At 35.8% G+C, this 16,119-nt stretch overlaps 2 protein-coding genes across 2 annotated transcripts in view; both read right to left on the bottom strand.

Moving 5' to 3' along the window:
• The window catches only part of LOC116167903 (carbonic anhydrase-related protein 10), a 348,976-nt gene that overhangs the window by 173,848 nt on the left and 159,009 nt on the right, over positions 1–16,119 (bottom strand). The window lies entirely within an intron of this gene.
• On the bottom strand, positions 12,557–13,949 carry LOC116167904 (peroxisomal targeting signal 2 receptor-like). Its single transcript, XM_031483501.1, has one exon. The coding sequence runs from the start codon at positions 13,809–13,811 to the stop codon at positions 12,849–12,851; it is 963 nt and encodes a 320-aa protein (XP_031339361.1). The 5' UTR covers positions 13,812–13,949; the 3' UTR covers positions 12,557–12,848.

Genomic DNA, 16,119 nt, shown 5'->3' on the forward strand with positions numbered 1-16,119 from the left:
AGTTGTTTTAAAGGTTGTAAGAAGTTTAAAACGTATTGTCCGTTTTATGGAAACAGTAGGTCAAGTTCAAGTAAAAGTAAGCAGTCTTAGTGCAACCTGAAGTTTTTTGTTGAAGTTCTTCTTGCATAGTCGTCAGGCTAGGCAATAACCATTCGGTATGGGTGGATATACAGATGCAATGAGGTTTAATTTTCTTGTAAATCTCGTTTTCGTATGGAATAATGTAAGAATAAACACAAGGATTTTATTTTTCCAGAAATCTCCTACCGGGTAGCTTTTAGTGATTAAATTTTGGGGTAATCTCCATTTTCGAATTTCTTCTACGAGCTATCGGAAAAAATGAAGGAAATCTTCAATTTTTGGGATATTTTTGTTTCTCAAAAAGGCGCTTACAGTTTCACCTTTTAAACTTTTTATAAATCGATCGAACGCAATGTCGTAGAACTTTCGGGTTTTCAGCATTATATTCGTACCATCGTGTTATTACTGCATCACTTAGTTCTAATAACTACGTACAGATCTGTCAAGTCACAAACAATGGTCGTTTTTCCGTTTGTTCGAGCGCGTTTTATAAATCGACCGATATCTAGATAAAGGTATCCCGTACACCCTTGGGGTTTTCAACATTAGTTGCGTTCTGAACACCCCTACGCGGTTATTAAGGTAGATTAAGGAATTTTATTTTATAGCATATGTTAAAATGACATTTTAATAGGTTTGAATGAGTAGGCTAAGCCGTTCTTTAACCGTAAGGATAGATAAAGTGATCACTTTATCCATAAGGGTAGATAAAGTAAAACAAATGATTGTGCATTCTAATGACATCTGTCATTCTTATTTCAAGTGCATGCTATAAAATGGCCCTAAGCTTGCTATTTTTGACGTCTCTAAATTAAATTCAGAATTGTCAGAAGCTTTACAATGATTTATATGGCTTCTGCTAAAAAATAAAGTTTTGTATTATACACGACGATAAAGGGAAACCAACCACCTCGTGAAAGTTAATTCACTCGTGAATTAACATCTTTCACTCAATGGTTTAAATATCCCTTTATCGTCTTGTATAATAAATAACTATAAAGGCTTTCGAAGACTTTTAAAACCTTACATAATTGAAGTAGAGGCAAAAGGAAGTTTTGGAGGATGTAATATTATAGATTAATTTTAGATTTACTATACGTTACATTATTTAATCTAACTTTTGTGTAAATTGCGACAAATGTAGAAGGGTACCACAATCTGTCTTGTTCTGTTTGGTGATACAAACGCTATGGCCATAAAGGCGGCCAATTTAAACTAAGCAAAGCATAACAAACCCTGAGAGGTAGATTAGTTAAAGCAAAACGTCCTGACAACCTTATGCATGTGGTTAAACTGTACAAAACATATCAATTAAGCAAATTGTCATCTTACATAAAACAAAACATAAATTCATTTTGCTAAGCAGTGTTTGCCGTAGGTATGTAATTAGTACCCTGTGTCTGAGTTTATGGACGATTAAAACCTTTTAACGTCTAATTAAAGAGAGTTATTTCTAACAAACATCTTTACAGCAAACGTAATTGTTTAATGTAGTCATATCTTGCACGAAACTTTATCGGCTTTACCTAACTTCTGCTAACAACTTTATTTCAGTTACTTGAAAAGTAGCGTTGCGTAAGTAATACGAAGATTCCTCCGATTTGTACTTTCTGCACTAACGCGAAATGTATTTAGAAACTTCACAAACTTCTTACATTCTATTACGACGTACTCCATTCGCATTTGCAAAATACTGTACGGAACGAATCCGGTCGCCACCGTTTCCCAGAGAAACAATTTTTGTGTATTGCATTGCTAAACGCTCGGCTTAGACAAAGCTTTTCTGAGAAATCCCAAAAAGCTCAGACCGTGTGCCACGTATGTTCATTTAAAGTGCTGCGAAGACACACCCAGCTTACTCGGCAGAACTACATCTCTATCTTCGCTTTTATTTACCAGACGTTTCACCCCATCTTTATTTATAACTAGGGCTGCGGCCCTTCAGTTTTATTTAAAACCCTTTTTACAAGAAATTCAGGGATGCATTAATGAAATATGTTGATGTAGATATAGCTCGTCGACTTCTGTATTCAAAATATTTGTATGACATGCGACCTTTTTTTATTTTAGTATGTATTACAAGTTACGTAAGCATATAAAGGGGAGTGCTGATGTAACTGCCATTCTTAATTTAATTTCGCTCCTTAAATATCAACTCGGGCAGTAGGTTGTCATTTTTGTCAGTCACTGAATAAAAATTTGTATTTTCCAACGATAACTTCATTAAGCTCCACTTTCCAAATTACCACCGTAAACGAGTTATACATACCCATTCAGTTATGTTTTAATGAATGCTTTCTTGTGCTTTGAATTATGGGGTATCAACAACCATACATTTTTATTACAATGCATCTTTTCTGCTTCAATTTAAGCGTTGCTGACTTGCAGTGTACTAAGTTCTTCAAAAACTGCAAATTTTTTTAGAATCTTTGCGAGAATTTATTACTATGTTACGCTACGTTGGGACGGGGTTGTGATACCTTTCAAGGAATTTGTGCTCACACTGTTCTGAGCTTTTTCAGAGTATCTGTTGTGGGATTGTTTTTCGAAAATTTGCCTAAATTTGAAGAAAACTCAAACCCTTCCATTTAGGTGTATAAAAATTTTTCAGAAATTTGTTCGCATTTTTTCCAATATAATAATCAATTCAGCCTTGTATTTAACCTTCCCGGCCCGGGTGATTTTCAATACTCCTGACTTCTCACCCTAACTTGTTTTTTAATTTTTCCGGTTCTGAACTTTATTGACAAGGAAACTGTGAACGGATTATTGTTGGTTTGTAATATAATTTGATAATTTTAATTTGATAATTACTAAAGAATCAGTAGTTACCTACATTATGTAGATACACTAAACTTAAGCGTACACGTGCATTTATACCCCTTTAAGAACCTGCACAATGTCATCCCACATTTTTGTAAGCCTAATGATACTAATTATCCAATTTGACAGTTCATATCAGTATCATAAGAACTTTTATAAATACATAATAGGTATCAATTAAAATTTCCGATAGGTAATCGCCTATTGAATGATTTCATTCAATTTGTAATAAAAACACATTAGAGCAATTATAATATTGCAACAAATCTGCAAAAATGTGAAACCTTAATAATTACTTCCTTCCAAAACGAAACACAAAATTAGCTTCCACAAATTCCTGCTTTTTCAACAATACTGGACAGCGTGTTCGAAATTTCATTAAAATACTGCGGTTCGTTGCATAAGTTTGTGGTCGCACCACTGTCCAGGCGCCATTTTGTGCTTGTGTCGTTTATTTTCAGTATTGACGAGTTGAGACAGACATCATCCACGATCATCGCTCTGTCTTTCTTGTTTTTCGAACAGTTTTGTCTTGGTTTTTTACATTTATAACAACGAAATGTAACCTTCTTGCCCTTTTGTTCATCGTCGTCACCTTTCCGTCACTCATTCTTCCACCTGTGGTATTTATATATTTACAAACATGGCGCTCGACTTTGTTGCATTTCCAGCGCCATTTTTGCGTGAGTCATGTACCTACTGAAATAGTGTCTTACTATTAATAAGAGCGAGATCCATTTCTTGATGTTTTATTTGATTTGGGAAGCACCAAAATGAATACCGCTATTATGTTTGACAACTATTTGTTATTCTTTAAACGTCATTGCCTTCTCCAATCGAACCCTTACCGAAGTTTACAAATACGAAGTTGAAACTTCGTAGCTCTTTTTTTTAAATATTAATAGCCTGCCTCTTTCAAAAATAAGTACAGGGTTTCGCATAAAGCGAATGGGAAAAAATTTTCAAGCGTAAATTTGATTGCCTCTCATAAGTATGACGTTATTATAAGTGCGCTAATAAAATTTGTATTTAGAATGTTTGTGTTTCATAACTTTTAAATGATGTCTTTTTATTGCCTAAGCACTAGACGGAAACTCAAGGTTCAGAATAATTTTATGAGATATGAGCTCGTACTCGCTCCGTTGCTTACAAAGTGCAGGAAAGTACATAAACTTCGGTAATTGTATACGCGTAAGAGGATAAGAAATTTCAGGTGGAAGGTTATTTACATCGTAGCGTGAAATTAGAACGACTTAAGATAATTTAGGATTTACCCGTAAAACGAGTACCCATGATCGGTAAGCAAAATATTAACAATGGCTTAGCCGTAAACCAATTTCGGCTAAAATAACAACTTAATTAAGGTCTTAATTGTAATATACTTGTTAGCGTTTTGGGTATGTGATTAAAGTGTTTAGACAAAAATCATACCAGGCGGTTTAATTACATTGCGTTTGTCTTTCATTTATCAAAGTATACAGTCTAATCAGCGCTTTAAACGTGAGAAGGGTTAAGCGATGTTGGCCAAGTGAAAAATACCGAAATTTATTGCTATTAGGATACTTAGAGTTTGAAGATCCGAAGGATTTCCATAAGCTTTCTTTATAATTTAATTGGTGTAATTAGCAATCGGCGCGGTGGTCCATTTATATCATTTAACTAACTAAAGAATTCTTGATTAGGTTACCTCCAGATAAGGTACCTACTACGATATGTGACACAGGTAATATGCTTTTGGTCTTTGCCTTAATGAAGTGGGTTAGTTTAATGAACTATCGAGCTATACTAGCAAACCAGACGTTTCCATTCTCGTTGTATACATATAATTCCAGAAAAGCAAGATAACACCATTGAGCTTTTGGTAATATCGTTGTAGCAATATAATAATGTAAAGTTTTCGCGTCGAGCGGCTCGGAAAATTCAATACTGTTCCTTTTTCACAATTCGGTCCCCTTTCATTATTTCAAAGACAATTAAGAATAACATCTTTCAATTAAAAGCTGCTTTATTTTCACTTAAAAGACCCAAATACCAACTTAAAAAGTAACGATTGTTCAGCGGTTCTCATCCAGCTTTAAGCATGCAGCTGTTTTAACAGTATCAATGAACAGTTCTCTCAAAAAGCAGTAGCCAGTAATAATTACTTGAATATGCATTTTTTTTTCATAAAAATATCATTTTCCAATTTAACGCTGTTCATGATTAAGGTAGCACCAAAGAGAAAAAATAAGCTTTGTAATGCCGAATTATATGATATTGCTATTTAAAAAAATTCAAGATGGCAGTCTTACTCAAAGTCTCAAACACGCTGTATTAAAAAAAAAACCTTTTTAACCTCAAAATATATTTATCTATTAATTTCAAATGGAAGCGTTTTAATGTTCATGTCTATATCTTAAACAGTGAGCGTGAGAGCTACCGTTCCATTTTTAATAGCGGCCCTGTATAAGTACATACAGGAAAAGGAAATTGCCAAATAAACTATGGTCCTAAACGTTGCATGGTGGGCTTTTGAGGACGGTAAGACCTTTTATGGTATGGTTTTAAAGTCCACAAAACTCACAGACACTCTAAAAAAGAGATAGATACGAATGCCATTAAAGGATAATTAATAATTATATTTAAATGTTATTGAAGGCCCAAAATTTGTAAAAGACCCTTGCAATCTCTTAAAAAGACTAAAGCTATAAAACTCTAAACGGTCTAGAAAGTGCTCCCAGATCTTCAAAAGATCTTGGAGACCCTTTAAGACTCTTTGAGATTGTTTGTCAATAACTTTCAACTAAAAAAGTTTCTAGAGGTATTTTAGATTCACAGACTTACAGAGTCAGCAGACGTATGAAGAGCTTTTAAAGCTCATGAGAAGGCTGTCGAATACTTTTTGATACCCATGAAGAACCTTAGAGACTCTCACGAGGTGTACTTGTATTTCCCTATATAAATTAGCTAGTTAATCTTAGTACATACCATTGATGATAAATTGTTCATGCAGCAGTTGTGCTTACCTGAAACAAAGAGTATGCTTTTATTTAAGAAACTTTTAATATATCACTACACAATTATTCTAGAAATCTTTATTTAAGAAAATAGTATATTGTTTATCAAAGCCCAAAAATCAGTTTTTACTGACAAGTCTGAAGTTTTGCGTATGAGCCGCCAAGTTCAACGAATCTCACTCGTAAGTTGTGAACTCTAAATTTTTTTTTATTAGTATGTGAGAATTGGTTGAGTATAAACGACTAGTCAACACAGATACAGAAATCAAAAGAAGCAGAGAAGCGGAAAAGAGGCAGAGAAGTATACTTTGATCACATACTGGACGAGTATCCATTTATAGAAATGAAAATGACAAATGAAATACAATTTTTTTCTCTGTTTAGTGTGAAGGTTGCATATGGGTCATGAGATTTTTTAGTCGCCAAATAAGATGGATTGAATGAGAAAGTAGAGTACAGCGGAATCTCATCTAGGCGTTGATAATAAAACTTTTTACTTTAATTTTCCGTTTGAAATTTTAATGTCGAGATAGTAATTAGAAAAATCCTTAACAATTCGGTTTAATTATTTTTATACTTGGATTTGTTGTAAAAAAGTTTAACAATCGGTATGGATTTTTTAACCACAACACTGGTGCAACTTTACATATTGTGAACGCAAAAGATTTAGTAGATCGCGTCAAAAATTATTATTCATTCAAAGTTCGAACCGAAAGTCGTACAACCGCAGTGTGTAGGAGGACGGCTGCTATAATTCTTAAACGTGAATATTGCGAAGCGTTGCTGTATTAATACAAAAGCGAACCTATTTTCGTTTTGGTGCATATTTCAACTAAGGTGTTCGTGTTTAAATAAAGTGTTAGGTACTACAAAAGCGTTTTGGGGTCCAAGGTGCAAAACATTCCGTTGCGCTGGATTTGTAGTGGCAAGTTAAGTAAAAAAACCCATGTATTAATCAAAATTGTGCATAAAATGTTGTTTATATGAATTGCAACAAATTTACGCACAAAACGGATACCGGTAAAGAAGGTTAATGACAATCAATTCAAGTTTTTGTTTGCTACTAAAACCCTAAGTTACAAAGGTACATTTTTGACATGTACGTATACATGCGGAACATCGGAAATTTATTACTGTTCAACTACTTCAATCGTAAGAAGCCTGAAGCACATAGTGTCAACCACATTTCGAAATTCAACCCAATTCAACTGGTAATAGGGGAGGTTCATTCGCATTGCCCAAGACGTTCCACTATCCAATTTTCCAAATCGCTGCTGCCTTCCAAACGAGAAATCCAACGAACAATTGGAGAAAATTTAACGCATCCATGAAAGTTCTTTTGAATTTTTGTATTGTATAAAAATAAGAATCAATCGTTTTTGAGGATTCTGTATAAGGAATTTCCATTGGAAGTCATTTTTATATTCCTAAAGAGGTCGATTAACATGGCTTTATCCCCTGAACAAATTAGTGTATTTATTTTATAAATGATAATTACACTCAGGTTTCGGATAGTGGTAATTTTATTTTTTCCCATTTAAAATTTCAAGGCCAGCAATGCCAATCTTTGGTGTGTGTTTTAAATTTTTAATTTAACATTCAGGATGTGTGCAAATTTGTTCTGAATAGTAATATGTACTTACCAGGTGTTTGCATAATTGAGAAGACCAAAAATCCTGATACCTAATTAGGCCGGCTAGACTACCGATACCAAAATAACCCGAGACATCCACCTCTACTCTTAATTTTTGCGATTGCAATAACAACCTTCACTAATTAAATCAACAGCGTTATTCCCGACGGTATTCGAAATTCCATCTACGCCGCTACAACTAATAACCACCTTCATCGCTTATCTCGCACGTGACGTCTGCCAAAAACCAATGAATTATTGTCCTATGACAACTTTCAATGAACATCTGGCCAGATAAAACTTTAAACTCACGCAAAAATTTCCATAAAACGTTTCGCGATTTAAATTTATGATAGAAACTATATACAACAAATAGAATTAAATGAATTAAACAATTACCGACTAATTTTACAGTAAACTAGCATTAAAACCAAAAGCAGCAGAGAAAACACTAGGAAAACAGAAACCGCCCATGTCACCGAACAGAAAGCGAGCCATGGATAATCACAGCAGAGTAATCAAGAGGTTTGGGTAAAATCCACATAAATCTGAAACAAAGAAAGAGCTAAGGGGAGCCTAGGAGGAGAAAAACAGAGCCTTTGAGCAACACGATATCAAGGAAGAATCAGACATAAGCACAAGTAGCTAAGAGAAGGAGGAACAGAGGACACAAAGTAACGCAGGGAGAGGACAACAGTAAAACAGGAAAACAGGGAAGGAAACGATACCAAAGCATAGGAACATCGGACACTAAAGAACGCCCGGAGACGAAGCTATCACCAGAAAGCAGAGTTCCAGTGGCGAAGCTGTTGCCATATCCGTTCGGGTCGGATAACACCCAGTTAGCCTCCCCCTACAACCCCCCCCCCCACCAAACCACAAAACAGCAAACAACGAAGTAGTGGTGAAACGCCCCTGATAGTGCCTACCAGGGACGCATCCCCTCGACAGTTGACTAAATCCTGGGAGAGGGGGCGACGCGAGGCATATGTCAAAGTATCAAGTATCAAGGACCTGATTACCACCCGACATATAATTCAAAATGGAGTAGAACGCACACCGGACAAGTTTGCTTGATAAGCAATTATGCATAACCAAATATATACCATCCAGGAAGTAAGTAGTTTAGTCGGTCAGAATGTGTAAATAATTAATAGTTAAACAAAGTTAACTTTCAAGAATACTATTTCAACGCGAACGCGATCTGCCCTTCATGCAGCACACATTTTCATATGCATAGGTAACTACATTTTAGAAATGGCATTTGTTAAGTTTATAATACTCAAATAAGACAAACTCCTCTGTTTGTATAAAATATTATTAGGGAAACTTTGTGAGGTTACTTACTAAATGTAAATTAAGTTTGCGGTGTAGATAGCCGGTAGCGTTTTATCGTTTACCTCCATTTCCCGAAGGAAGGCACTAAACAGCAAGTCATAAATGGTATACAATATGCGAGTACTAGTATAAACTCCTTAAAACGCGTGCATTATGTATCAGGTGCTCGATACATTGTTACGAAGTTCTTTATAAAGTACGAGAATTTTACAAAGTAGACTTAAAAGATATATACTTTCGTTGTTTATTTCATTAGTATTCTCACTGTGCACCTTATGTTTAAATTTTAATTAGAAGTGAGTCGTAAAATGAGAAAGTAGAATAATAAATTGTTCAAATAAAATTTATCTTTTGAAGTAATCCCTAAATGTCGGGTTATTCCTCGGTGTAAGGTTAATAATGCCAGGGTGAAATCGATAACGCAATTGTAATCTGTTTGGTAAGCGTAAGTAAATGTGGTGTTTATTGCACGAATCCAACATTGAAATCATGCGTGTACAATACTTTAAACATCAAAGTAGATGACGGGACCTTGCCGGGGCCGTCTGCTTGTTTAACAATATATTCAATTAGCACGCCTTTGTTTCTTACTTTAACAATGTGGTTCATACACAACGTGCTTGGCTACATTGTTCGGTCGGCAGCGTTTGAAGCTGGCTGAATGCTACTCACTTCAGTGCTTTGTTAGTATCAACTACTGTGAAAATCCAAAGTGCGCATCCTGATCTTTTAGCGTGCGAGATTCTGAATTTCTCTTGTGTGCATATTTGCATGTCGGTAATTCGATCGAAACTTTCTTCCATCACCGAAAGGGGTGCCCCTAACCTCCACAATTTGTATAATTATTTCGGTCAGCAATGGGTTGACAACAAAATCACTACAACACAATGTGGGACCGTTGCCATTGTTCGTTTGAATTCAATGTTGAACAAATCCCATCCACCCATTTTTCAATTAATTGAGGTGTTGAAGAGGAGGCGGAATATACAGGGTGTTTTTTGGAAGCCTTACTTAAACGTTTCTGGAAAAGTGAAATAGGTATAGGTTTTAAAAATTGGGAAAACCATTATCAATTGTTGAAAACGCCAACCTTCCGATTGTTATATTTGCAAGAATTGTGAAAAATCGTGCTGTCCGTGGAATTTTGGATAGCAAAACCTACCTTTCAATAAACAATACTTTACCACCAGTTAGTAATCTTGTGGCATTTTGGCTAGTCACTTCGGTGTACCCCTTGCAAGAGGGACTTACTCTGTGGACTATAAATCAACGAGCTTTATCTGAAAGTATCACTTTTCCTTCTTACCCGGCAATAGGTGACGAAAAATGACACTGTGACAGTATACAATGAAATATGCTATAACAGTTTGTTTCGTTCCCTATGTTTCTTCCGTATGTATGGTTGGTTGCCTGTTAGAATAGAGTACAGATTCAGTATTTAAATTTTAAAAACCAGTATTGTCCTTGTCCTTGTGATAAAATTCCTTTACCTTTTATCTTCTTTTCCGGTCACTTTTGATTCTGGCATGGTCGTGTCCAGTGTGCCAATCTTCATTTGTGTAAAAATTTCATCTTAATTAATTATAAGGATCTTCACACATTGAAGTAAATATTTTCTAATTGTTACCCAATTTTGGAGACGTTTTTGGTTCTCGTGGTAATATTTTTGGAGTTTCGCCAAGCGGATTTTGGAAGCACATTGGTCATCGGCTTGATACTTTGGCTCGTTTACGATCTTTAGAGGTTTGTACATCTTGTTTTGTTATTCCCAGCCCTTATTGGTAAACTATTATTTTTAGCCGATTTTTACTACCTACCAATTTGTACGTTTTTCGTCTCGTCCATCATTGTGAGGGAAACGCATAGCTTTACCATCGACATCAACCCGTATAAGAAGGAGCCCTGCGCCCCATTCATCGCAGAGCCATCACCGATCATCCCCTACAAGTGCGTCCCTGTCGTTCTCTGCGTGGCGTCACCAACCCCAATTGTGGAACGGTATTCTACAACGAAAGGTCAGCTGTTTATTACTTGAACCTTCCCGACTACTTTGCAACGAACCATCGAATCCTGCATCCACGTAGAGACACCCTTGCCATTTTGTTCCCTTCCTCTCCTTACTTCCTTTCAGTTCCTTTGTTTTGTTGTAATTCGTGTTTTAATTTCAACAATTTATCACTGAACACTGGTCACGTAAAGAAAAAAAAAACGATAAGTAAAATAAAAACATCGTTGTGCTGTTATTGGTTATGTATTACTTTAAAACCGACAACCCTTCTGGTTGGTCGGACGATTAGAACTACTTTTTTTGGTTGTGCCTACTGCACCGAATTATTATTTTTGTACGTTTATGATTGTTAGGCAGTTATCAAGATAGCCTGTTGTTTTTTTTTTGGTTCTTAAAAAGGTAGAATGCCCGAGGTGAGGTACGTTTTTAGTAGCCCGTGAAAGAAAGGCCTTTGTTTTACCCCCGCACTAATTATTTTTGATTTTCATTTTAAACGCTCTAGACCCCAAGCGTGAGGATCTAGCGGCACTTGCTACTGCAAGAGTTTATTTTATTTTCATTATTTGTACGTTTGGAACTTTAATCTAAAATTTTTATTAACCGTTCAAGATACAGCGATCCCTTGATATTATAGATATACAGATCTTTAAATTCTATGCATATCAACAACTAATTTAATAAACGACCAGTTCACCCCCAATAGTTCTTTTTTTTTTTAATTTACAGGTATGTGTTGTGGTGTGTCCTTTTATCTTTCAGGTTCTGCGTTTCCTGTAGGTATCTTCTTGCATTTCCAAACGTAGTGGCGCTACCCTAGTCAATCAGAACCACGCGAATATATCCCTGAAATCTGAACCGCCTCGCTCCTGCATCAGAGCTAGACCGGAGCAATACCGGCATTTCTTTTTGCGCCCAAATGAAACCGCTATATAGTGTCGCAAAGAGAGAGAAAGGCGCGCGCGACGCTCCGGACTCGGGAGGGACCGGTCTTTCGCCCGAGACCGCTTCATTATACCTTTTATTGTCCTATGTACCTGCAACCTAATGTCTGCTTTTTAAGGTAACCTGCATGATGTTCGCGTCCCAATCTCCGCGTCCTAAAGTCTTGCGGCCAATTGCCATAGCGCAAAAAAATCTCAGTATTTACTGCAGATGAAAACAGTTAACACGGATTTTGTAAAATTAATAAAAACAAGTTGTAAATCAGCATATGCATGATTAAAGCGCATTTTTGATAATACAGGTCAGTATTTTATTACCGAAGTTTAAAATTATCGATCTCACGAGTAATTTTGGCTGCGTTAAATAATTTATTTTATTTTATTTTAATTGAGGGTACGTCTTCATTTTGTAAAACAAATCACAAAGTAAATAATTAAGTTTTTTAAAGTCACTAAATATATTTAGTGACTTTAAAGTTTTTATACTGGTAGCGCTATCTAACGGTAAAATTATAGCACCTCCGAAAACCATATCGAAATTATTGATCTCACAAGTAATATAACTCAAAATAGACTAGAGCCTGCACATCTACACTACAGCAGAAAGCTTTTAATGAACATTTGAGGTCTATTGTAGTTGCTGAGATCTCACCCGGACATCCGGCCAGCCAGCCAGCCAGCCATAATGAATAGCATATTTTTTTTTAAATGCGCTAAAAATTGGTATTGTAGGGAATTTTTCTAAAAACGTTTATTAAAGTTCGTTTTTGTCAAATATACAAAATAGGATACCAAATCACAGTCAGTTTCCTAAAAAAGAATATAATGGAATTTGTTAAATTAAGCATATAACAATAAACTGTGACCTAATCGTAAATGTTTATAAGAGTTGAAAACAATTGAAACTGACACCACAGATATAAGGTATAAAAATTAATATAACATCACAGAGCAATGTGTGTTTAACTGGAAACGATAACAAAAAGGTCCTTTATTAAATAACAAACGTCAGTCTTAAAAAATCCACTTTAAAGCCTACTAAGTTGACTCCTGACCGATGAAGGTGAAAAAACATGCACTAAACTGTCCCATCCACAATCAGCGAGCTCGCCTTTTCGGTGTGCATTCCAATCTAACCCATAAACAAATTCGGAATGGTGTTGTATAGTTTCTAAAGCCTCGGAACTGTGCTTGAAGTCCCATATTCTAGTAGTAAAATCGTAACTAACAGATGCCATCATACTTAAAGAGTGAGGCGAGAATTGCACTCTTCGTACAGCATACTCGCATCCCTTTAAATGAAAAATCGGTTGGGAAAAATTTCTTAAATCCCAACCTTTAATAAAACCATCCGAACCGGCAGTCGCTAAAATATTTTGGTCATATTTACACCAATCACAAGAGAGCACTTCGGCATCGTGCGCTTTGCAAAGCGCGGTCGCACCTTCCGCATTTAATGAATTCCAAATTCGTAAAGTTCCATCACCGGAAACCGACGCAAAACAGTTAGGAATGTGGGGGGACCACATCGCATTGTAAACTAATTGTGAGTGTCCCATGTATGTGTTCAACGAAGCTTTTCTCGTAGGGTCCCATACTTTGATTGTTGCATCCCACGATGCACTTAAAATCAATTGCTCTTGACGAGTTCTGTTCCAATCTACGGAGTAAACTTCCTTAATATGCTCATGAAATATTTGTGGCGGTATCGTTGAGATTGACAAATTCCACAGTTGTAAGCTTCCATCGCCCGAAGCTGTGACTATTAACGCCGGATCTGCCTCTGACCATACGCAATCAAACAGTCCATCTGACCAGTTGAAACTTTGCAATTGTATCAGCTTTTTGTCTGGTGTCAACTCCAAAAGAAATAAAGTACCTCCACCTGTTAAACCGAAATATTGACTTGTCGCAACTGCAAGATGTTCCGGTCGGAAAGGTGAAAATCTAACGCTGTACCCATGTCTATTGGGTGTTAAAAATGATGCCATTATATAAATCTCTTCAATGCATTTCGTCTGGTTTGGTATCTTTATTGAACTATCGACGCAAACTTACGTATATATTTTTGTGTAGAACAAAAAAATAATGAGGTTAGAATTTGAAACGAAAATATATACAAAAGGATCCGCAATAAGTGAACCAAACTGACGGTATATGTGCGCGTAGCTTGCGCGACTTTAGCGTCACCAAACGAGAACTCTGCACCCTATTGGTGTAAATATTTTGTGACTTGTCTTTGTTAGAGAAGAGATAACAACAGGTTATCTTTGCGTTTCTTTATAATGTATTTGTGTTTTGTATGCAACCTATTTTTTATTTGTGTTAGTTTCATTATTTTTTTAATTTGACTGGATGTAACCTCCATGGAAAATTATTTGTTTGATACTGTTAACTTTTATTGTTTAAAATCGCTTTCATTTTTTGTTTATGTTTTGTTTATGTTGATTACATAGTCTTAACTTGATCACAATAAGTTATAAAATATGTGGAAATTATCGAATTGTTTCAAGTTTGGTGTGTGTATAGACTTGTTTGTAAACTAACACTTTTCTCTGTGTATATTTTTTGCAAATTTGCACTCTAAACAGACAGTGGTAAATAACCATATTAGTTACGACACCTAATGCTGAGACTGTCCTCGAATCTCAACAATAGGCTGGGAAAATTTGTATGGGTATAATATGTATGTAGATATGTACGCTGATTATAAGACTGTGCACGCGCATATGTAAGTATTAATGTATTTAGATGTGAATTAAAGGGGATATGACCCTTAGTAGTTGAATCGTTACAAAAAAAATGTGTTCTGGCACAGATAGCACCCGAACACCTCCGCGTGCGCGACTTTGCCCTTTTATGTCGAAGAATATGTGCACCCAATTTTGTTCTGATCGGCCCAGCCGTCTAAAAGTACAGACGGACAGACCGATCGACATCATCAAGATATTGTTTGATTCGGATTCCTCTGATACTCTCTAAAACACGTGTATTTTCGTCAAAAAAGTGGGGAGTTATTTTTTACCCCAATGCAATACCTCTCTTACTGACATGCGGGTGGTGATAGTGCACTTTTTACTCAAAGGGGTGCTCACTCATTCATTGATATCTTTTACATGATATTTATAGGTGATTTCACAGCATTATTGTACTTCAGCATTGAATAATGGCTGTATGCACCGAAAAAATTTAAACTGAGCTTAGCTTAAGCCTAGCTTAATATCCATGGCAACCATTGTCCCAATAATCGTTACCATGGATTGTAAGCTACACTTAACTAAGCTCCGTTTAAACTTTTTCGATGCATACGGCCATAAGTAATCATTTATTCAATTTGTTATTTCTGAAAACAAGCATAAAAATTCAGTTACGGTCTTGTAGACTGATGCGGACGCAACAAAAATGTAAAAAAGTAGCATTGTTTCTGCTGTAAGTAAGGTGTGTTGCCTAACCGTAGGAGTATGTCTCATTCTCACATAACCCAGTGCTATGCAAAGCAACTTGCATAGAAATAGAGTTAAACTGACAAATTTGACATATAGGAATATCGTTCAGATTTTACGTTTAATGTAAGTCCTAAGCACGTCCTCATTGCAACTTTATCAAGATTCAAAAATAACAAATATGTATTTAAAATGGCTACAGTAGACTACATGTATAGTTGTCGTCCTGCCAACATTATATTATATTCACCCTGTATAATTAACAATAGTGAAACTGTTAGCGTTTTCGATTGGCAAAACTCGTGCTGCACGAGTGTTGCACGAGAAACTGAAAAAATCCATGTGAAAATTGCTCTTGGAACATAAATATTCGTAAATATTTGTTGTCATTTGTCCATAACCTCATTTTAGATTTAGGTAATCGACAAATCTGTATTCTAAAAAATGACAAACGTTTTCAGTATTATTTATGATAAACGATGGGGAATATAAATTTGAAATTCCAATTTTTGGCGTTCAGTTTAATGAGTAAGTGCAACTTTTTGTAAAATAGAAGTTATGGCTAGTTCATCATCTTCGCTATCGCTAGATGACGACAAAAAACTCTCCCAACGCAAGAAACAAATTCAAAATTGTCGCACGTTTGTTTTGAAAATTTGACTACTAACTAGCAGCTCCACGAGCTCTCGGACCTCGTGCGTCAAAATTTGCACTGAGTGCATAATTGTTGCATCACATTTGCCAATGGAACACAGAAAATTGCCCTAAAATTACCAATAGAACGTAAAAATTGCACTCGTGCAGCACGAGTTTTGCCAATCGAAAACGCTATGTGAAACGTGGTAACTCTGTAGTT

The sequence above is a fragment of the Photinus pyralis genome, unplaced genomic scaffold (assembly GCF_008802855.1).
Source record: "Photinus pyralis isolate 1611_PpyrPB1 unplaced genomic scaffold, Ppyr1.3 Ppyr1.4_LG4, whole genome shotgun sequence".
Taxonomy (NCBI): Eukaryota; Metazoa; Arthropoda; class Insecta; order Coleoptera; family Lampyridae; genus Photinus; species Photinus pyralis.